The following is a 22966-nucleotide window of genomic DNA, read 5'->3' as shown; positions in this document are numbered from 1 at the left end:
ACACTTTATAAATAAAAAACAAGTGAAACTCAAAGTTACTTCAGACTAAAAATTAATGAAATTTAATATAAAACAAGTAAGTTCATATACCTGAGTGGAAAATGGGTTCTTTGCTTCTGTGTCTTCAGCAAAAGTTTTCTACCAATTCCAACTTGAATTCATTGACCATATCACTATCCACATAAAAACAATATTCACTGGGACTATTAGGCTGTAAAAAGAAATACGTTTACTATTTCCTGAAGAAGCCTCCATATATTTTGCTAGTTGTCAGAATTTTCAAACTAGATCTCAAAAAAACCTGAAAATACACAACCAAGTCCATTATCAAATTTTATTTAACTAGGCCAGGCTCGGTGGCTCACGCCTGTAATCCCAGCACTTTGGGAAGCCAAGGCGGGTGGATCACGAGGTCAAGAGATTGAGACCATCCTGGCCAACATGGTGAAACCTCGTCTCTACTAAAAATACAAAAATTAGCTGGGCATGGTGACATACGCCTGTAATCCCAGCTACTCAGGAGGCTGAGGCAGGAGAATCACTTGAACCTGGGAAGCGGAGGCTGCAGTGAGCCAAGATCGTGCCACTGCACTCTAGCCTGGTGACAGTGTGAGACTCCATCTCAAAAAAAAAAAAAAAAAAGTGAAAATAGTGACATTTTGAAGCTTATACTGGTAACTAATTTTGCCAATATACATATTTCTGACTATGTAATATAACATCATTTACAAAATTAAGATGAAAAGAAACACCTTATTCTAAAGAATAAAACCTATTTGGTAATTCACATCCCACAATGGTACCTAATTGACCAATTAACTAGATGCTACATTCACTGGAATTTATCTTTGAACTGAGAAGGCTCATTCCTGTGGTGACTGAGCTACGTAAAAATCTCACAGCTATTGTTAGGGGTGGGAGTAGAAACTTAAGTTATTTTACCTGCATATACCTGAACGAATGTACATTATTACTATTTTAAGAGTTCTGAGCAAGAATTTTAACAAAAAACTATAGCTGTGTATTCTAAACAAGAAATTTTGCTTTCCTCATTCTAATGTTTTGTTAGATTTACTTTTGTTAGATAAAACCAAGATGAACCAAACATTTTTTTTGTGCTGGGTAAATTAAGCAACCAGAGCATAGGATATATATTCATTCACCACAAGGCTATGAGATGTCAAATCTCCTACTCTTAGCTTGTCAGTTTTATCCAACAAATATTTGAATTTTTTGTTAAATAAATAAAAAATGTAGAATTATTTACCACTTATTAAAGCTTATTTATGCCTCATTTATCAAGTTATAATGTTCAGATCTAAGTTGCCCTACTCCTGAGTATATTTTTAGATGTACGAAGCCCTAAAATGGAATCATTCTAGATTTAGAAATAAAGCCCTGTGTGATATCTCCAGTCTTGGCCAGCCTAGCCTTTAAAGATGATTTTTATTGTGTTTATAGGACAATTAAAATCAAGACAGATCCAGAATAAAAAAGACCAGTTACTAAGTATTTTATGTAACACTTGTTATTTTCATGTTATACTTATCCAAAATTTCAAAATAGTGATGGAAATTGGACTAAATTGGGCAAAGAATTCATAAGGTCCTTTCCCATTTAAACCCTGTTAAGTCTATTGCTACCAGACAGTTCTCCAACTCAAAGGGGTAATGGGCCAGGCATGGTAGCTCACGCCCGTAATCCTAGTACTCTGGGAGGCCAAGGCAGGAGGATCGCTTGAGCCCAGGAGTTTAAAACCAGCCTGGGCAATGTAGTGAGAACCCTGACTCCACAAAAAAAAAAGGTTAAAAAATTAGCCAGGCATGGTGGTGCGGGCCTGTAGTCCCAGCTACTTGGGAGGCTGAGGTGGGAGAATCATTTGAGCCTGGAAGGTTGAGGCTGTAGTGAGCTGTGATTGCACCACTGCACTCCAGCCTGGGTGATAGTGAGATTCTCAAAACAAAACAAAACACAATAAAACAAACTAAAAGGGGTAACAGGTATAGGCTGTGGCTACCTTGAGCACATTTAGTACTATTCTCTTTAAATGTCCAAATTCAAGATGTTTTTGTCCTACTGATATAAATAATAGAGAAACAATGTACATTTCACCTTTTGGTTTATATTAAGCTAGTTTCTTCCCATGTTCCTGACTATCTTTGAGCCTAAAACATGCTCAGGTCTAAGTTAGGCAATAGCTCTTGCAATAATTTTAAAGTGCTAAAATTCAAACACACACACAAATGTAATTTGTGGTTCAAATGAGTGTTTGAGTCAAACTTATAAACACATTCTTGAATGTTAAAATCTGAAAGTTGTCTCTTTCTGATTATATCATGACACCTACCTCAGGTGAACTTTGTCTAGTGCTTCCATCAGAAGGACTAGGTGGCTGATCCTGAATTTGGGGCATGGTAAAAGAAAGTTCCAGTGACTCTGGATTTGGTTCTAATTTTAATGCAACTTCTTGATTGAGTGCAGGGTCAGCACTACTTCGAAGTGGCTTTGGCGTTTCAGAGGTGGGTAATGGAGACATTGCCAAATTCATATTCTGTAATTTTTCGTTGGATGAGGGGAGCATTACATCATTATACAATGGTACTTCCTCAAGTTGCTGGTCATCAGTTTCTGTGTCTGTGGGGAAAAAATATGAGTCAGTCTAAAGTATACAAGGATTTTTTTTTTAACCTAAGAGTCTTGCTCTGTTGCCCAGGCTGGAGTGCAATGACGCAATCTTGGCTCACTGCCACCTCTGCCTCCCAGATTCAAGCAATTCTCCTGCCTCAGCCTCCCAAGTAGTTGGGATTACAGGCGCACACCACCATGCCCAGCTAATTTTTGTATTTTTGGTAGAGACGGGGTTTCACCATGGTGGCCAGGCTGGTCTCGAACTCCTAACCTTAAGTGATCCACCCACCTCGGCCTCCCAGAGTGCTGGGATTATAGGCGTGAGCCACTGCGCCCGGCCACAGGGATTTTAACATACAAAAAATTTGTGTTCTTTTTCACGAAAGGTTTGTCTAATTCATCAAACAACAAAATGTTAACAAATTTTCCTTCATCAGAAAGTTTACATATAATAGTATAGTATAACCGTAAGTCTGGGTTATCTTTACAATCCACTATTGATACCGCCTCTTAATCTCTACGGCATAAAAGACAAAAGGCAACACCAACCTTTTTATACATTAAAATGTTCTCTACTTTAAAATTGCAGTTTTCATCTTCAATGCTTCATGTTATAGTATGACTGCCTTTTTATCCTTTAATGCAACAATGCCTACTTCCATGTAACTCTGCTAAACTGTGGAGAAAATCTGACAGCAGGATACAGAAATAGAGTAGCCAGGAAAAATTTATGTGGGAAGAAGAAATACCTTAAGGACACTTTGAAGCACAATTTCCAACAATATAAAAAAGCAAGAATGGTAAGAAATTACCAGGGCAAAAATATTTAAGCAAATACATTTAAGAAAACTATAAAAATATATTAGCTTGTAATGTCCAAATGATTACCAACAAAAAACGTCAAAGTAATGTTTAGTTGAAATGGGGCTTGTAGCAAGAGACACAATTTAGGGCATTAACAAAATAACTACTCACCATTGCTGCCAAAATCTAAAGATATGATTGTGTCTCCAGCGGCTGGGGCCAGCAAAGTTAAAGCATCAGGTTCCTTCTTAAGTTTGTCAAAGAGGCTACTTGTATCTTCTGATTCAACTTTGGTGAATAGCTGAGTCATTTTCATATCTGAAGATTCAACCGGTTTAAGGACACATTCTGTTTGTTGAAGGGAGAAAATCAAGTCGTGCTGAATAATACCACTGTCAAAACAAGAGAAATTAGTAATTCACAAATGAGCACTTGACACAGTGAGGGGAAAGGGGACTGTGAAAAAGTCTTAAAAAATTCTGCTTTATGGACAGGAACATTTTAAGATTTCTTGAGATGCATGATCACTCACGCATACTTTGTCACATTTAGGGTTTTAAAATGCTATTACAAAATAAAGACCCAATACAATGCACAGTATGCAGCCATAAAAAAGAATGAAATCATGTCCTTTGCAGCAACATGGATGCATCCAGAGACCATTATCCTACGTGAGATAACCCAGAACACAGAAAACCAAATGCTGCATGCTCTCACTTGTAAGTGGGAGCTAAACATTGGGTTACTTGTGGACATAAAGAGGGCATCAACAGACACTGAGGACTAGTAGGAGAGAGGAGCAAGGGTTGAACAACTGTTGGGTATTATGCTCACTAGCTGGGTGACAGGATCAATTGTACCCCAAACCTCAGCATCACATGATATACCCATGTAACAAACCTATGCATGTATCCCCTGAATCAAATATAAAAGTTGAAATTAAAAAAAAAAAATTCCCAGTACAAGATAATTTGACTAATTTCAGTTAAGAATTTCAGATATGCAGGCTGGGCACAGTGGCTCATGCCTGTAATCCCAGCACTTTGGGAGGCTGAGGCAGATGGATCGCTTGAGCCTGGGAGTTCAAGAGCCTGGCCAACATGGCAAAACCCTGTCTCTACTAAAAATACAAAAAATTAACCCGGTGTGGTGGTGCACGCCTGTAGTCCCAGCTACTTGGGAGGCTGAGGCACGAGAATTGCTTGAGCTCAGGAGGTGGAGTGAGCCAAGATCACGTCACTGCACTCCAGCCTGGGCGACAGAGTGAGACTCCATCTCAAAAAAAAAAAGAAAAAAAGAATTTCAAATATCCTTTGGGAAGAATGATGATGACAAGGCAATTTGTAGTCAAGTACATGAAGGATACCAACAAATCTTCAGAATTGTTGTGCTGACACACGTTATGAAACTGGTACAAAAGAACTCTTTGGCATCAACATATGAGGCATGATCTAAGGATAGTCCTAAGAGAGGGGCCATATTTTCTTTGGTGGTAAGAACATAAGGTGATACCACCTACAGGATAGGGTTGAAGAGGGATGATGAGCAACAGTTTATCTTCACGAGTGGCTTAAATTACTCCTTTAATTAACATATTAAATATTCACTATCTGAAATTAACTGAGAATGCAAAGATAAAAATAGCCAACCCTTGACCTTAAGAAATTTATAACCCATTGGGAAAGTAGATATGTAAACAATTAAAATACACTGTGATAACTGCTAAAATAGAGAAGGCTTGCTTCACTGAGAAGCTAACGAGCTGATACTTGGGATCAAGTGGCATTTGCTAGGCAGACTGGGGTGTGAGGAAGAGAAAGACATTCCAAGTGGAAGATTCATACATAATGGTAAAGTCACAAAAGAACACTGTGGTACTAATATAAAAACATTAAAGGATGGTGTCAGAAGTGGCAAAAATAAAAACTGGCCAAAGTCTTCCTAACAGGGGTGACCCTAGATTTTAAAGGGAAGGCTAAATCTCTGATGCATGAGTATGATGGTAAACAAGGATGCTATACACCTAGGCAAGTGTTTATCTTGGAAGTCATAAAAAGACCACTAAAATTCTAAGGAAAATAAGATGATGAGATATCCACACTAGAAAGCTTAGCCTGGCAGTAATGGGCAAGGTGGATTACAAGGTGGTAATAATGTGGACAGGTAGACTAGATGGGGCAGGAGTCTAGTAAAATAGATCAAATGAAAGATTAAATTGTGATGTACATAATATTCACAAGCCAAAGAGCTAAGTGAAGAGTTCATGAATATACAAGAGCCATGTATTACATCATACAGCTTATTAATCTTACAGAATTTCATTTAATTTTCATTATAACCTTCTGAACAATTATCTACATAGATGAAATTCAGAAAAATGAAGAGACTTCCCCAAGGTCAGGGAGCTAATGAGTGCTAGAGCTATGATACAAACCTAGGTCAGTATTCTTCCTACAAAAAGAACACAGCTGTCTTGAGATAATATATGCCGATACCTGTATAACTAGACCAAACCAGTCAATGGATCTGGTGTTTTTTTCATGGTCTTTTTAAAAATAGGAGTGAAGGTATGGGGATAGACAACTACTGACAGTATTTAGTGGTATCACTGTAGAATAGCTGGACTGGAAACCTAGGTCAGAGTACAGAAAATAATAATTTGGTAGAGATGTAAAGAATTAAAATTTAGTTAATATTTATAATCTTATCTTCCTATAAATGAACAGAATATCCAAAAAGAATCACTATTTATTCCCCAAAAACGTTTATTTCTCAAACTTACCTCACAACATAATTCACACATACAATGCACTGTGGTTGAGAGTTCTTGGTGTTATATATAACAGTTGCTTGAGTTTCAACCCAGACATATCCACCTCTTTTGGCAAGCATCCTGTACTGTCCTGTGGTGACTTGTCCTTTAGTAAACACTAAGGGGAAAAAGGAAGAAGAATCATGCAAAGAAAATATTGTAACTTTGAATTTTCAATTAAATAAACAGATGCTGAATGCTGATCATTGTTTTAGAAAACAAATGTTTATTTAGTGGAATCAGTTGTAACTGCTTAAATCCAGACAGTGTGTCCCAGAATAGCTGAAAATATACCCATTTCCTTTTTCAAACCCCCTAAATAAAACTCCTTTGCTGCCAATGAGCTAAGTGAAGAGTTCATGAATATACAATCTTCAGTAACTAAAATTTCTTTAATGACTTAGGTTGAAAGTGTAACATTAGAGAATAATCAGTAGCCTTTTTCAAGAAAATGGTGCCACAATAACTTCCTTAAATTCTGACTAAAGTTTCCAGAGAACCAAAGATGCTTTAAAAAGCTGTACGTAGCATATTTAAATATAAATTGATACCACATTGTAAGTCTTTTGGCAATTTAGGCAATTTAAATTAAATATTGATTTGGGAGAAAGTACTGAATAAATCCTAATGATGGTATTATTTTGAGGATTGGGCGGTCCTGACTGCAGACTTGGATTTACTCTTGAGTTCAAGGGTGATCAATCACATCAACTCAGTGATATTCAGGTATCCTCAATCACAGTCGGAAGTCATGCATAGGTACAGATTAAACAGGTGAGATAGTCCAAAGTTTAACATCTTGGGATCTTAACATTCATTTGAGTAAAATTCAGAATCAAATCTTATGTCAAAGGTACTTGCTATGGGTGACTATAGTCAAAAATAATTTAATCGTACATTTTAAAGTAACTAAAAGAGGCCAGGTGCCAAGGCAGGTGGATAACCTGAGGTCAGGAGTTTGAGAACAGCCTGGTCAATATTGCGAAACCACGTCTATACTGCAAATAAAAAATTAGCCAGGCATGGTGGTATACGCCTATAATCCCAGGTACTTGGGAGGCTGAGGCAGGAGAATCTCTTGAACCTGGGAGGCAGGGGTTGCAGTGAGCCGAGATTGCTCAACCGCACTCCAGCCTGGGCGACAGAGTGAGATCCTGTCTCAAAAGAAAAAATAAATAAATAAAATAACCAAAAGAGTATAACTGGATTGTTTGTCACACAAGATAATGCTTGAGGTGATAGGTACTCCATTTACCCTTATGCATTGCATACCTGTATCAGAATATCTCATGTAACCCATAAATATACACACATAACTATGCACTTATAAACATTTTTAAAAATGGTACTTATTACCAAATGTGATGTTCACCACCTTCACATTCATTGATTGTACAAATATTTCCTGAGTGCCTTTTACATACCAACCACTGTTCTGAGTATTTACGTGAATTCTGAAAATTACGCTATTCAATACTCTATAATATTTGGATTTTCAAGTCTTTGTATTTAAAATGCCAGCAAGTTTTGTCAATGATTAAATGATTCTATTTTTACCGATACTTGTTGCAACAAATACAAAACACAAAATGGTCAAGATCTCTACTGAATAGGCCTATTAACACATTTAGTCTGGGAAGACTGGTTCATTTTAACCAGAGAATTCGATGGGTAGCCAAACTGTACAGAGGTTGCAACAGTTAAGTAATTAGAATATCTCTGAGTTCTTCTATTGTACTTACTATCATGATGAGTTTTGGTCAGATGATCAGAGTCCAGAGCATGATAATATTCATAAATTGAGCGGCCTAAAAGTTCTTCTGGCTCATATCCCATCAATTCGGTAATTCTGTTAGTAAAAAATACAAGATTTAAGAAAAAAAGGGAGACTAACTGATAAAAATTTTTCTCCTCCCAAGTTAACTGATAGGCATTAATCTTATGGATAAGTGAATTTTCAAAAATAAAGAGCATCTTCCTTTGCTTAGAATAAATTTACACCTCACCTTTAGGAACTACAGTTATTAAATGCAATATCACACATTTCTTTAAATCCTCTAGGTTCGTCCTGTTATTTAACTCTTTTATCCTCTTCACCCAAACTTGTTACCTATTCTTTTTTTTGGAGACAAATTTTCCCTCGTGTTGCTCAGGCTGGAGCACAATGGCGTGATCTCGGCTCACCGCAACCTCCACCTCCCAGGTTCAAGTGATTCCCCTGCCTCAGCCTCCCGAGTAGCTGGGATTACGGGCATGTGCCACCATACCCAGCTAATTTTGTATTTTTAGTAGGGACGGGGTTTCTCCATGTTGGTCAGGCTGGTCTTGAACTCCTGACCTCAGGTGATCTGCCCGCCTCGGCCTCCCAAAGTACTGGGATTACAGGCGTGAACCAACGTGCCCAGCCTACTTGTTACCTATTCTTACCACATCTCATTATACATACTTTTGGTAACAAGGCAGGGTATTAATAAACAGAGAAGAAGTACTACTAAATTAAATAGTAAAAGTTATAAAGGTAGTCACTGACACTTATTTTAAAATATAGATAAAATCTATAACATTTTTTCATAAAGCCAAATTCTTTATGTAGTAACTTTTAAGCCCCTAGGCAACACCTCACTCTGAGAAATCAATAGCCACTACACAATTCTATTATCATCAACCAAAGAGCATCTGCACTAAATGGGAACTAAAGGAATTATGTTGGTTTTAGAAGATGCTCTTGTACTCAGTTTAGTTTTTGGCATTACATGAAATTATGGGGGTAATTTCAGATAAAACAATATTTCAAATGAAAATACATTGGAAAACAATCCAATTACCCTATCTATCTCGCTGGCAGAGAGTAGACCTTTATTTAAGACAGAGACTAGATCTCATTCTCTGGAAGCAGTATGTAACGGCAACTATGACATGAGAAAGAGAAAGCTATCTTCTTAGTACCATGCTGAACAGAAATACTCTCTTCTCAAGTCTTTCTAGGAGCAAAACATGAGTTAAGCTTTTAGATTCTCAGCCTTTAGATTTCAGAGGACTTTCTTACTGAGGTGCAAGCAAACCTCATATAACATGCTCTGTGTGAAAAAAACTCCACTTAACTACAGGAAGGACATAGCCAAGATATCCTATAAAGGTATAAAAGTAACATTGCTTGTGTTCTCACACTTAAAGGCAAGATCTTCCATAGTTTATTACAAAATAAATACATAAATGAAAAGCTGATTTGTCAAAAACCAAACCAAACTCAGCCCAAACCCTCAATTCTTTACAAAGGGCCATCTGTAAACACAGCAACACCAGGTGGCAGCATTATAAAGGAAAACATGTTTTTAAACAAAATCAGTCATATTTCTTGAAATTATGCTTTAAAATAATTTTAATTGGTCTTATATTTTCTGTTTAAATAAAATCCCCATGGAATTAAAGACTTTTTCACTATTCAAATCTTAATATGCCCATATGTGCCTGGCATTATTCTAGGCATCAAAATGCAAAGACAAAACTCAACACGTGGCTAATCTTCCAGTAGATGTAGTGTACTACTTAGGAAATAATGTGATAAATTGCAGTGATGAGAATCTATTCCATGGAATCCTATCCATGCAAAGGAATGGCAGAATAAGGAACAGCCTCTTATAGGAGACTTATGACTAGAGAGAGACAAAGGAAAGGCAAAACCACTTTCAGGAAAAAGGTACGGCATAAGCAAAAGATTTTTTAAAATGCTTAATGTGGTGCGGGTAACAAAGATTCTATAATACGGTTAGTGGAGACAGATATGAGATGATGCTGAAGAAGTAGGTAGGGGGATCAGATTAATGAGGGTCTTGTTTATATTGTCATAGGAAGCTGATTTAATCTAATGTCCTTCAGTGCTTCTCAATCTGAGGTGTGTCTATCACTAAAAGATACCAAGAAGTCAAAAATATAAACTGTACATGCTTTCCTAGAAGGTCAGTTTTACACATATTGAAGCAAGAAAGGTGAAGTTAATTTAACTTTAGAGAATTACATAGGTTATATTCTATACCAAAGGGGTCGGGGTGTCCAGAAAATATGACCAAAAAGTGTTTTTAATGGACTAGGAAACCCGTGATCTAAAGCAGTATACGACTCATTTATTTTGAGGCAGGAACTGTTCATCTTCATTTCTACTTTAGTCCCATGAACATAGTAGATGCTCAAATAAAGTGCTGAATAATTTTAAATGATTATTACGGAGTTCAGTAAATAGCAGCTATTTGTGGAATATTTTGGAGTTTAGGAGCTTGATATGTTAGATTTTCTTAAAATTGAGCAAAATTTTTCCATAGCTTGGTTGTCAGGAGATGCGAGAAGTTCTTGGAAAGAGCTCTAAACCAGAAAATAACAGTCTGTTGGTCAAACTCAAAACTGTCTTGGTTGATATATGAGCTGATTGTCTTTACTGTTACCTCCTGTCATTATCATTTTGCTAATTTTCTGCTATAACTAGGGGGTAATGTCACTCCTTTTCTCATTTTTGCTCCATTACCCTCCTTTCTCCCTGGCCTCCCCTCTACTTTGTTACCTTGAGTTTTCAAAAAAATAAAAAATAATTCCTCAAAATAGGATGGAAATCTCTGTTCCATCATACATTTACATGAATACTAGTAGTAAACACCTTAAAATAATTCTTAGCTTTTCTATATTCATTTTCTTAAAGTTGACACCAGTAGTGAAGCATTCACTATGCCCACTAGGCACTCAACAGACTTCTTTAATCCTCACAACATCCTTCTGAGGTATGTTTTTTTTTTTGAGATGGAGTCTCACTCTGTCTCCCAGGCTGGAGTGTGGTGGTGCAATCTTGGTTCACTGCAACCTCCGCCTCCTGGATTCAAGCAGTTCTCCTATCTCAGCCTCCCAAGTAGCTGGGATTACGGACACGTGCCCCCATACCCAGCTAATTTTTGTATTTTTAGTAGAGATACGGTTTTACCATGTTGGACAGGCTGGTCTCAAACTCCTGACCTGAGATGATCCACCCGCCTCGGCCTCCCACAGTGCTAGGATTATAGGCATAAGCCACCACACCCGGCCATGATTCTTATTTTATAGATAAGGAATGTGAGTTTTACAACTGTTAAGTACCAAGGCCAAGGCCACATTGTAAGTATCAGAGCTGCAAGCTACGAGTGAATCTAACATGTGAATCCAAAGACAGAGCTCTGATATATTTCCTTGTCCAATGGGGTGGGGTTTCTTGTCTACTTTATATTATGGCTAAGTGCTTAAATTGGTTTTCTCATATAATCTTCAAGTTAGTATTATGAAGAAACTGATGCTTACAGACAAGAACTAAGAACTAATGTGTCCAAGATCATTTGTATGTAGGCAGCAAAGCCAGGATTTGGCAGTCAGGCTACAGAACCTATGTCCCCTTCAGCTACTATACTATACTATACTATAGCATTATAGTAAAAAATGAGACAAGCAGTACAATAGTAGAGTAAATGCTAACAAAAGAGGTATGTACAAGGAACAGTGCAGCTTCTTCTTGAAGGAACAAGGAAAGCCCCACAAACGAGTAGATGCGCTTGGAAGGTAAGTATGTGTTAAGAAGTGAAGAAAATGTCATTACAGAATAGGAAAGAAAGTATGTGCAAAGGCAGTAAGAAAGTGGTCCCCAACCTTTTTGGCACCAGGGACAGGTTGTGGAAGACAATTTTTCCACAGATGGGGTGGGGATGGTTTCAGGATGAAACTGTTCCACCTCAGATCATCAGGCACTGGTCGAGATGGTTTTCATAAGGGGGACACAACCTAGATCCCTCAAGTGCAGTTCACAGCAGTTTGCCACTCCCATGAGAATCTAATGCTGCCTCTGATTTGACAGCAGGTGAAGCTCAGGTGGGAATGCTCACCACTCACCTGCTATGCAGCCGGGGTCTTAACAGTCTGCAGACCAGTACTGGTGATTGGGGACTGCTACACTAAGACATTAAAACAGCATGGGGAGCTCTCTAGCTATAGAGCGGTGGCAGCCACATCAGAATAAGTAGTCTCTCTTCCTCTTGATTAATCTGGAGAAGTAGGCAAGGGCCAGAACATAAATATCTTTGTTTGCCATGCTAAGTTTAGATTGTATTGTGTAGGTCTATTTTTTTTGAGTCTTTTAAAATGCACATCGTCCTTTGATAAATGAAAATTTACTTCCCTCATCTAGTATTTTTATAAACAAAATATTTTTGTGTGCAAAGATGAAGGGAAGCATTTGAGGCATTTTCAACAACAGAATGACATGATCTGATTTTCACATTAGGACACCCACTTTCTGGCAACTTGATGAAAGATTACAAGGGTACAAATCTGTTGGCAAAAAGGCAGCTATGCCAGCAACTCAAGTCAAGGGTAATAATGAGCTGATGAATTCAATGGCAGGAGTGCAAGGATGGAAAGGAGGAAATGGATCAAGAGATATATGTAGATAGTAAATCTGTAAGATTTAGACATCAACTGTATGTAGCCAATGAATGTAAAAGAAAAGTTAAGGATGACTTCCAAAGTTTTGTTGGAGTCACGTGCATAATGTGGTGTATTAACCATGATAAGCGTTATAGGAAGAAAAGCAGTTTTTGATGATGATGTTGTTTGGGGGCAGTAGTGGTACTGAACTCAGTTACAGAAATACTTAGTTTACAATACAGAAGAATATCCAGATAGAAATATTAAGTTGGCAATTAAATAGAATTAGTTACAGAAATAAATGTGGGAAATAGTGATAGAAACCATGGGCAAGACTGAAGCTTCTCAAGGAAAATATGTAGGATGAAGAGATGTACAAACACTTGGCTTTCTAGTCCCCAACCTAAGGTAATCTATCTTTGCTCAAAATATACACTGCATATCTTTGAAATTCTCTCTTTAAGTAAGCAGAGCCCCTACTGGGGAAAAAAAGACTCATCTTAATTTCTGGATAGCACCTAGTAAAGTAAGCATTCATAGTACAGAGTAAGTGTTCAATAAATGTGGCTGAATTACTTTACACAGTTAATCTAATATTATAGGATGTATTATTCTGTTCAATTTAGTGGAAAGCATAGTTTAACACTGAGTAATTTTTTTTTTCTATTTGAGATGGAGTCTTGCTCTGTCATCCAGGCTGGAGTGTGGTGGTGTGATTTTGGCTAACCGCAACCTCCACCTCCCAGGTTCAAGCGATTCTCCTGCCTCAGCCTCCTGAGTAGTGCCCGCCACCACAGTGCTAATTTTTGTATTTTCAGTAGAGATGGGGTTTCACCACATTGGCCAAGCTGGTCTCAAATTCCTGACCTCAGATGATCCATCCCACTGTGGGCCTCAGCCTTCCAAAGTGCTGGGATTACAGGTGTGAGCCACCATGCATGGCCAATACGCTGAATCTTTGCTACGGTGAATATTCAATAATGCTGTAGACTAATTAAAAATTTCAAATTCACATTTTAGATCTAATTTACCTTTCGTCACAATAAGAAAATTTCATATCCAGGCTGTGTCGACTGAGAAAAGTCTTGCTATCTAAAGGAATTTCAATATTTGATGGGTGAGGAATGGGTTCACAAATCAGCACCAAGCAGGTCATAGGTGGTTTCTTATACCCACACTGAGGTTGGTTACTGTTGGTATCATATACGTGAATATGGCCTGTGCAGTGCAATACCTGTGTATGAAGAAGAAAACAAAGCAGTTAAAAAAAATTTACAATGCTAGGAAAAAAAAAAAGCAGAGATAAGTTGTTGAGTCTGACATGGCCAGTAAGCTTTGACAAAATTTACTGTCACTAGTGGATTAACCAGGTTTTTGGAAATCAATGAACGTTTTTCCACCACCCATGACCTACTTCCTACCCAGGGCCTATACATTACTCTTTAAAAAATTCCCCTCATATAAAGTCTAGGCTGCTTTCTCATTCATCTCATCATCCGGGCTGGTTTGATAGTTATTTCTTGCACTGATGACTATGTTTCAACATTGAACAAAGATACAAAACTATAATTAATAGAAAATTAAGCCCTACCAGGATCCAAATATTGTGTGGTTGGCAAAGCCAACTGATTAAGTAAGCCTAGTATACCAGTGCCACAATTCACATAATTTAAGTTTGTGCCTCAAATTGGCAAATTACTACATGGTTCTGGATTTTGGGGATCATATGCAAATCAGTTGAAGGTATAAATGTTACATAACCAAACACCAAGGAACTGTAAACCTTCCCTCACAATTCTAAAGTTATCTTAATACTGCAATATCTATGTATAAATAAAGTGTATCATCAATCACAAATAATTTTCACTTACCTTCCATGTTGCAGACTTTATGTTCATAGTTCTTCCTCGGCTAGTTAGGGTACACTTCATTCTGAGAAAAAAGCTTCGCTGTGTGTTTTGTTCTTTACCCTTTTTCACAGGGCCTAATGAAAGCATGAAATAAAGTTTTAAAGCAACTAAATATACAAATTTGTTACAATAAAAGTAGCAAAGTGCCCATCACCTAGATCAATTGAATACCTGTTCAATTAAAAGTCTCAGCATGAACACAGTAATTCATTCCCCTTTTACTCACTCCAGCACACCCAAGAGATCTGACACATACTACTCAGTAGCTCTGATTCCCTGAGTTGACTGAAAGATAATCCGTATTTGGGATAACAGTTAATCATTCAAGCAAGTAAGCTTAGTCAAACTACATAGAAATATAAAAATGGTATGAGTTTGCTCTTTAAATTGGTACACAAGAATCCCTAAAGAAAGAACTTCAGCAAACTCTTCCTATTCTTTCCTGAATGTGTTAGCTCAATTTCTAATAAGCACTCTATGTATTTACAGAACCTTTAAAATAGCAACTTTCTTTTTAATAACAAATAACATTTTTACGTATCTTATTTTTTCCCCTTATCTAGTAAAGCAGGCAGAAAATTACTTCTACTTTGTTACTATAAGAAAACAACAACAGATCAAATGACTTATCAAAAGTTACAGAAATAGGCAGGGCATGGTGGCTTATGCCTGTAATCCCAGCACTTTGGGAGGCTGAGGCAGGAGGATCACTTGAGGTCAGGAGTTCGAGACCAGCCTGGCCAACATGGTAAAACCCTGTCTCTAAAAATACAAAAATTAGCTGGGTGTGATGGTGGGTGCCTGTAATCCCAGCTACTCGGGAGACTGAGGCAGTCGAATCACTTGAACCCGGGAGGCGGAGGTTGCAATGAGCTGAGACTGTGCCACTGCACTCCAACCTGGGCGACAGAGTGAGAATCCATCTCAAAAAAAAAAAAAAAGCTACAGAAATAAAGTAAAGTCAGAATTAAGTAAAGTCTATTCACTCCTATTTCAAACCTTCCATAACTAAAAATGAGTTTGTATTTAGGTGATTAAGGAAATAGCATCTTGCTGGGCATGGTGGCTCATGCCTCATGCCTGTAATCCCAGCACTTTGGAGGCTGAGGCAGGAAGATCACTTGAGGCCAGAAGTTTGAGACCATGCTGGCCATCATGGTAAAACCCCATCTCTACTAAAAATATAAATATTAGCTAGGTGTGGTGGTGCACGCTTATAATCCCAGCTACTCGGGAGGTTGAGGCGTGAGAATCACTTGAACCCAGGAGGCAGAGGTTGCAGTGAACTGAGATTGTGCCACTGCACTCCAGCCTGGGTGACAAAGTGAGACACTGTCTCAAAAAAAAAAAAAAAAGGAAATAGCCTCTTTATTTCTTATCTTCATTGGTCAATGTACTTCAAAACACATATAAAAATATTTGTTATTCAGAACCTGGACTAGACATTGCAGGCAAATTCCACAAAGATGAGTAAGACACACCACCTTTCCTGAAGAAGTTAAAAATGTAGTAGATATAGTAAGGTCAACAAAAACACAATGTAGAGTCGGTACTTGAGACTTATAAAAATGCTTTAAGGGAAGATAGGGAGAGCTTAGAGGAATAACTTCTAGTCAAGGGGAATCAAGAAGTCCTGCTTAGAAAAAGAGACATTAGAATGTCAGTAAGTAGAGATGGGTTAGAAGGTTCCAGGGAGAAGGAAGAGAATGAAAAGCACAGAGGTAGGAAAAATAGGACATGTTTGAAAAACTGCATATAGTAGTTTGTCCACAGTGTAAAGTACACATAGAAGAGTAGTAAGGCAAAGTCAGAAGGGAAGGTTAGGGCTGTACTACGGAGGGCTGTGGATGTCCACATGGAGTCCTGCCTAAATATTCAACAAGGGGCTTTTAAAAAGCACAATCAGTAACTTAAGGAAAATTAACTTAGCAGCAATATATGTTAGAATTACGTGACTGTAATGAGAAGGCTGAGCCAGTAGCAGTAGTATGAGTGAAAAGAATGGTGGTAAAAGACAAATGAAGAGGTAGATCTTAATAGACTTGAAAACGGATGGAAATAAGACAGGAGAAAAAATCAAATCTGGAAATTGTAATGCTAGTATATTGGAAGAACACTGTCAAGTAGAAAAGAAATGAGAGTAAGTTTAAATGTAGGCATGGTTAGCTAGAAATGCTGGACTCTTAAGGAACAAGATGAATTCTAGCCTATTCTCATTTAATAATGGAACTAGGCAAGATGGGCAGTCCTGGTACTGATGCATGCCATTTGGGTTTACTTAGGTAAGAAGTGAATTTGCCCTCCCTGGAAGGATTCAAGAGTATATTTTTAAAAGATGCCATGAGAGCAAAGGGTGGCGGTGGGGGACGAGGGGAAGGGAGGGAGTGTGGGAGGGAGAGAGAGAGAAAGAGAGAGAATGAGTGTGTCGTGTGTGTATGTAGGTGGTGATGGTTGTGGTAGTGGCAGTAAAGATCCACATGCAAAATCCTTTGAGTATGTTCAGTCCTTCATAGTCTAAGCTTGAATTATACTGACCTTTGAAAGGAACCCAAGGCCTTTGAATGGGGACCTGCAGATTAATTTAAAATCAAGGTAACTGAAAAGTACTAGTGTTTTCCTAATGAGGAAACAAAACAAAACAAAACCATTAAAAAAAAACCCTAAATTTTAAACTCTCTAAAATAAGTCATATTTTGTAATAATTTATAAATTCTAAAGCATTTTCTAGAATTTATATGGAAGAATAATAGGACTATATGTCCTATTATAAACACACCACTGGCTCTCAGTGTATCACTAAAATGTGATGCTTTGCAACAGTCCCTGATTTCTAAAAGAGAAAAATCTGCATTTTAGTTTCCCAATGAAACATCAATAATTCATAACCACATTAGGAATGATTTCAAAATGTTTGTGTGCTTTAAAAAAGAACATTTGGTTCAAAACATACATTTAAACTATATTAAGACTATCTGATTTAGAATAATGCATTAACATCATTACCAAATCAGAACAAGACTTTCTAATATCCATCCATTTATAGTCTGGCCCCAGGGAAGCACTGAGCAGTAGTCAATATAAACCTCAACTCTGCACATTAGAACTCATATATTAAACTCACTGACAGCCCACTTAGGTCCTTGCTCATCGCATATTTACTCCTCCTTTATACAGAATTCTAAAAAGTATGCATTTGTTTTCCAAATTAACAGTAAAAACACAATATGAAATTTAAAACAGGAGTCAGGTCCCGCTGACAGCGTGAAAAAAGACAGAATGTGAGAATTCAAGAATATGAAAAGCGCTCCAAAGGACTAATGAGCGTGGACTCTGAAGCCAGTCTACTGAAGTTCAGCCCAAGCTCTGCCATTTACTAACCAAATAATGTTGGGAAAGTTACTTAGTAACTCTGTGCCTCAGTTTCCTGGTAAAACAGAAATTGTCTAACAGTTAACTTCACAGGGTTGTTGTGAGAATAAAGGAGTTAAAAGCATATAAAATAGGAAGAACAGTGTCTTGGCACAGAGCATTCTCTCAATGGAGGTTAGCTATTATTATAATAAATGATATGAAAAAGAAAACCTCAAATATTATACAAAAAATAAATTTGAGGTTGTATAATATAGAAGCAAACAAACGTATGCACTTAAATTGGAGAGCAACAAAGAACAGCAGAACATAAGAAATTTTCCTTGTGGTATCTTTCCATCATGAAGAAAAGTTCAATTATGATCAGTATATACTGCTTAAGAAGGCACAAATGTGGAATGACTTGCTTGAATTGTTTTTGTAATTCAAGAGGTACTTTCCAAAAATCTTAGAACACATGATTTTTTAAATAATTATGATCAGTATACACTGTTTAAGAACACACAAATGTAGAAAGACTTAAATTTTTTAATTCACGAGGTACTTTCCAAAATCTCAGAACACTTGATTATTTTTAACAATTCATTCCTAAGAATTAGCAGTCTTACTGTCTATTTTTGTTAATATGTGGGCCTCCACAATGTAATACTTACAATCTAACTACACAGTCTTGAATTACTGAGAACATCCGAAGAAGTCAAATAAGCAGTTGTTTGTCTTAAAATTCTGGTGAACTTTTTTTTATTGGGCCTTAGACCAGACTGGCACCTCAACTTTAATGATTCTCTAAAGTCCTATTATCTGCCATTTGTATTATAATTTCTCCATGCCTTAATGGTGTATTTTAATTTTTAACTCCACCAGGTGTGGTGGCTCATGCCTATAATCCTAGCACTTTCGGAGACTGAGCCGGGAGGATCACTTGAGTCCAGGAGTTCAAGACCAGCCTAGGCAATACAGCGAGAACCCCCATCTCAATTTAAAAAGAAAGAAAAAAAAAAAGGTAGCCTGGGTGATGGCTCATGCCTGTAATCACAACACTTTGGGAGGCTGAGATGAGAGGATGGTTGAAGTAGTTCAAGACCAGCCTGAGCACCACAGTGAGACTTCGTCTCTACAAATGATTTTTAAAAAATTAGCTGGGCATGGTAGCACGTGTCTGTGGTCCCAGCTAACTTGGGAGACTGAGGTGGGAGGATCGCTTGAGTCCCAGCAGTCAAGGCTGCAGTGAGCTGATCGTGCCACTGCACTCCAGCACGGGCAACAGAGCGAGACCCCATCTTAAAAAAAAAAAAAAGGTTATTTATAACTCTCTTGGTCATGATTTTATTTTTCCATTTTATTTCTCACACATGCACAATTATTTATGCAATTAGGTGGGCTTTCAAAATGAAATTCCTAAAAACTAGAATAATAGTTTTAATGAAGAATAGACTTAACGTTTTATTAAACATGAAATAACATTTTGCCTTAGGTAAGTTACAATAGCAAAGTTTAATAATTAGCAATAGTATCTGATTATGTAAAACCACCTGTCACATTAAATCAAACAGCAGACTTTTCTTACCATTTCTGTGTGTAAGCATTTCTCTCATTTCCTCATGGTCACATGGATGAGTAAAATCAAACACACTGTGTCCAGTTAGTTCAAACTGTAAACACATTTTTAAAAATTAGGGCTATATCATAAAATCATAAAAACATACAGGAGGGCTCTTAATATGTGTGCATTTTACCTGAGTTAATCCCATGTATTTGTTCACATTATCAGAAATGTAAATCATGTCACCATCATCTGTGAGAACCATAACAAAACCATCCAAGGCTTTCAAATAAAAGCAATTCATTTGTGCTTTCATTTCATCTTCAATATCCAAATCACCTAAAAAGGGCACAAGAAGAGGAAAATAATTAGTTAAAAAGTTGTACTTAAATGATATAATATTTAGGCCGGGCGCAGTGGCTCAAGCCTGTAATCCCAGCACTTTGGGAGGCCGAGACGGGCGGATCACGAGGTCAGGAGATCGAGACCATCCTGGCTAACATGGTGAAACCCCGTCTCTACTAAAAAATGCAAAAAAGTAGCCAGGCGAGGTGGTGGGCACCTGTAGTCCCAGCTACTTGGGAGGCTGAGGCAGGAGAATGTCGTAAACCCTGGAGGCGGAGCTTGCAGTGAGCTGAGATCCGGCCACTGCACTCCAGCCTGGGCAACAGAGTGAGACTCCGTCTCAAAAAAATAAAATAAAATAAAATAAAAATGATATAATATTTAGATGTTTTAATAAAGTTTTCTTGCAGATATTTTATTTAATACATACAGCCATTTTAACACAGAACAGTGAAGGCCAGAAGCTAGAAAGACTATAATTAGATGTGCCAGCTGCTTTTCATGATTATTTAAAGTAATGCAGCAAGGCAAACCATAGAATAAAGAAGAGTCATGTTTTTTATTTACTTATTATTATTATTATTATTATTTTTTGAGACGGAGTCTCGCTCTATCGCCCAGGCTGGAGTGCAGTGGTGCGATCTCGGCTCACTGCAAGCTCCACCCTCTGAGTTCAAGCAATTCTCCTGCCTCAGCCTCCTGAGTAGCTGGGATTACAGGCACCTGCCAGTGCGCCCATCTAATTTTTTGTATTTTTGGTAGAGACGGGGTTTCACCATCTTGGCCAGGCTGGTCTTTAACTCCTGATCGCATGATCCACCCACCCCAGCCTCCCAAAGTGCTGGGATTACAGGCGTGAGCCACCGTGCCCAGCCTGAGTCATATTTTTCAAAGAAAGAAAGAAAGGTAGATGGAACAGGAGAAAAGGGAAAATCAAACAAACAAAAGCCAGTATCTTATTCCTGACTAAAGCTTTAAAAGCAGGTAATAAAAGGGATGTTATATTAGAAAAGAATTGGGAGTATGTTTAAGAAAATAATGCAAAACAAATTACAATGCAAAAAAAAGATTATTTCAAAGAATAACTGATAAGAAAAAAATGAAGCTTGATAAAAGTCAGAATTACAGAAAAATTTTTAAACATGTACATATCACAATATAAGGAGACATGCAAAATCAAAACATTGCGACCACCTTCTAAAAATAATTTCTATTTACTTCTAACTTCTAATTTTCAGGCCTATTTCTACCCTTGTAAAATAACTCACCAGCATCCAGAAGTTTCCTCACACGCAAATAGCTGATGGTAAGCCTCATAACAGAGGCCTTATCAAGATGCGAGCTCACATTATGTGGAAGTGGCAACTGATGAGCAAGCTCATAAAAAACTTCAGATTCTTTACTTCGCCGAGATCTGGCTGCATCTCGAGACTTTTCTTTTCGACGTTCAGAACTTATCCTACTTAACAACAACAACAAAAAAACAAGAGATGGAAAGTGTATACAAATTAGTTTGCCTTAACTTGAATAAAACTCTACATTTCTGCTTATCACAGAAGGATTAGAAGATGCCATGTAATTAAGTTACATGGAGATTTGTCTATGAGATTAATGTACTTTTATAAAGGACAACTATACAAATTTTAGATTACTGTACACATAAGGAACTCTCAAAAAAAGTCAAAAACCAAGCGTTAAACCTGTTGGAAGCAGGTGTTTCCTCCCCAGCATGTGTAACTGGAAAGAATGTTTTTATTTTAGGCAAAAACTTAAAGTAGCCTGTACATCTAAGGCTGTAATTCATAGAATTCAAAAGTAGTCTCAACACAGAGAAACCATGACTAAGGCTAGAGAAACTGCCTAAAGTTGTACATAATAACTTGAAAACAGGAGTTGTTAGCAGGTAGAATGGTAATAGCTACAAACTGATTTCTACTAGTTTCTTTAGACTCCAGTACTTTCTCACCCTTTACCTTACCACATGAACAACACTAACAATAAGCTATAGGAACTGATATTAGCAGCTGTAAGCCAGTGCAGGTTGCCTCCTCCTGTAGCAGCCCCTTATCTATTATTGGCACAACAGGTGCCAAATAAATGAAGGAATATGGAAGAAAAAAAAGCTGTGGCACATACAATACCCAGAATTTAAAGGGATAGGTCAGCAAAGATAAAAGTGTCAATACAATGACCTATCTTCAGGGAACTCTTTCAAGAAGGATGTCAGAGTCAGAAAGATTTTCATTGTTACACCAAGCAAATCTGTCGTCCTTTGCTTAACTGCCTAGTGACATCTAATAGCTTCTTGAATAGCGACAGTTTATGTATGAAAGGTTACCATGTGCCAATATTACCCTGTACTAGGTGCCTAGTTCTCTCACAATAACCTGTAAATAGGTTAAATATTGTCCCTATTTTACAAATGAAGGAACTGGCGTTCAACAGGTTAAAAGTAGCCATTATGTAGCAAATAGGATTTGAATCCAGGTGTTTTTTTACTCTAAAGTCTTTGCTCTTCCACTGTATTTCTCTTCTTAATGGGGAATGCTGCTTCTACTTTAAACATTCACATGATCTCCTATGCCCCTGAACTCACTCCTGTTAAATAGGTTCTTCACCAAATGTTAAAAACCGCTATTATGATTTCGTGAGCATTGGGCAGTATGCTAAATAAGGACTTTTAGCCAGCATTATTTTACTTAATCCTTCTTACATCCTGTGAATGAAGTACCTAATTGTATCCACCTCACATCTCACCTCCTTCCAAATGATCTGCAAAGCTGAAAGGTACAACCATAGAAGCAACATTCTGGAGTAACAGGCACAGTTCTCAGCATATGCTCTTGTTACAATATAACATGTTGTATTGTGACAATAGCGATACTAGTTTTAGCACTTAAGTTTGTGTGCTTACAGGACTTTTATACTTTAATGAGGAATGTAAGCATGTTACTGAACTTTGATACAAAAATTTCAACTCAGGCATGTAGATCAATTTAACTTGAGTACCTTGAAATTTAAGGTGAGCTATTAAAAACTATTATCTTCATCTGGTTAGATAGATGGTAGAGTAAAAAAAGGAAGAAACTATTACTTAACACTGGTTATATGAATCTATATGAACTA

General features: G+C 37.4%; 1 protein-coding gene across 1 annotated transcript in view; it reads right to left on the bottom strand.

The window, feature by feature from the left end:
- Positions 1–22966, bottom strand: part of HIF1A (hypoxia inducible factor 1 subunit alpha) — a 52112-nt gene that overhangs the window by 7569 nt on the left and 21577 nt on the right. Inside the window, 11 exon segments of the mRNA XM_017895544.1 lie at positions 91–133; positions 135–211; positions 2348–2634; positions 3604–3824; positions 6215–6362; positions 7987–8093; positions 13705–13907; positions 14545–14657; positions 19520–19604; positions 19689–19834; positions 21109–21299. Coding sequence (XP_017751033.1) covers positions 91–133; positions 135–211; positions 2348–2634; positions 3604–3824; positions 6215–6362; positions 7987–8093; positions 13705–13907; positions 14545–14657; positions 19520–19604; positions 19689–19834; positions 21109–21299 — 1621 coding nt within the window.

This window comes from Rhinopithecus bieti, unplaced genomic scaffold, assembly GCF_001698545.2.
Source record: "Rhinopithecus bieti isolate Rb0 unplaced genomic scaffold, ASM169854v2 scaffold_25987, whole genome shotgun sequence".
In the NCBI taxonomy this organism is placed as follows: Eukaryota; Metazoa; Chordata; class Mammalia; order Primates; family Cercopithecidae; genus Rhinopithecus; species Rhinopithecus bieti.
Note: the sequence above shows the minus strand (reverse complement) of the source record. Positions and strands in the feature narration are given on the sequence as shown.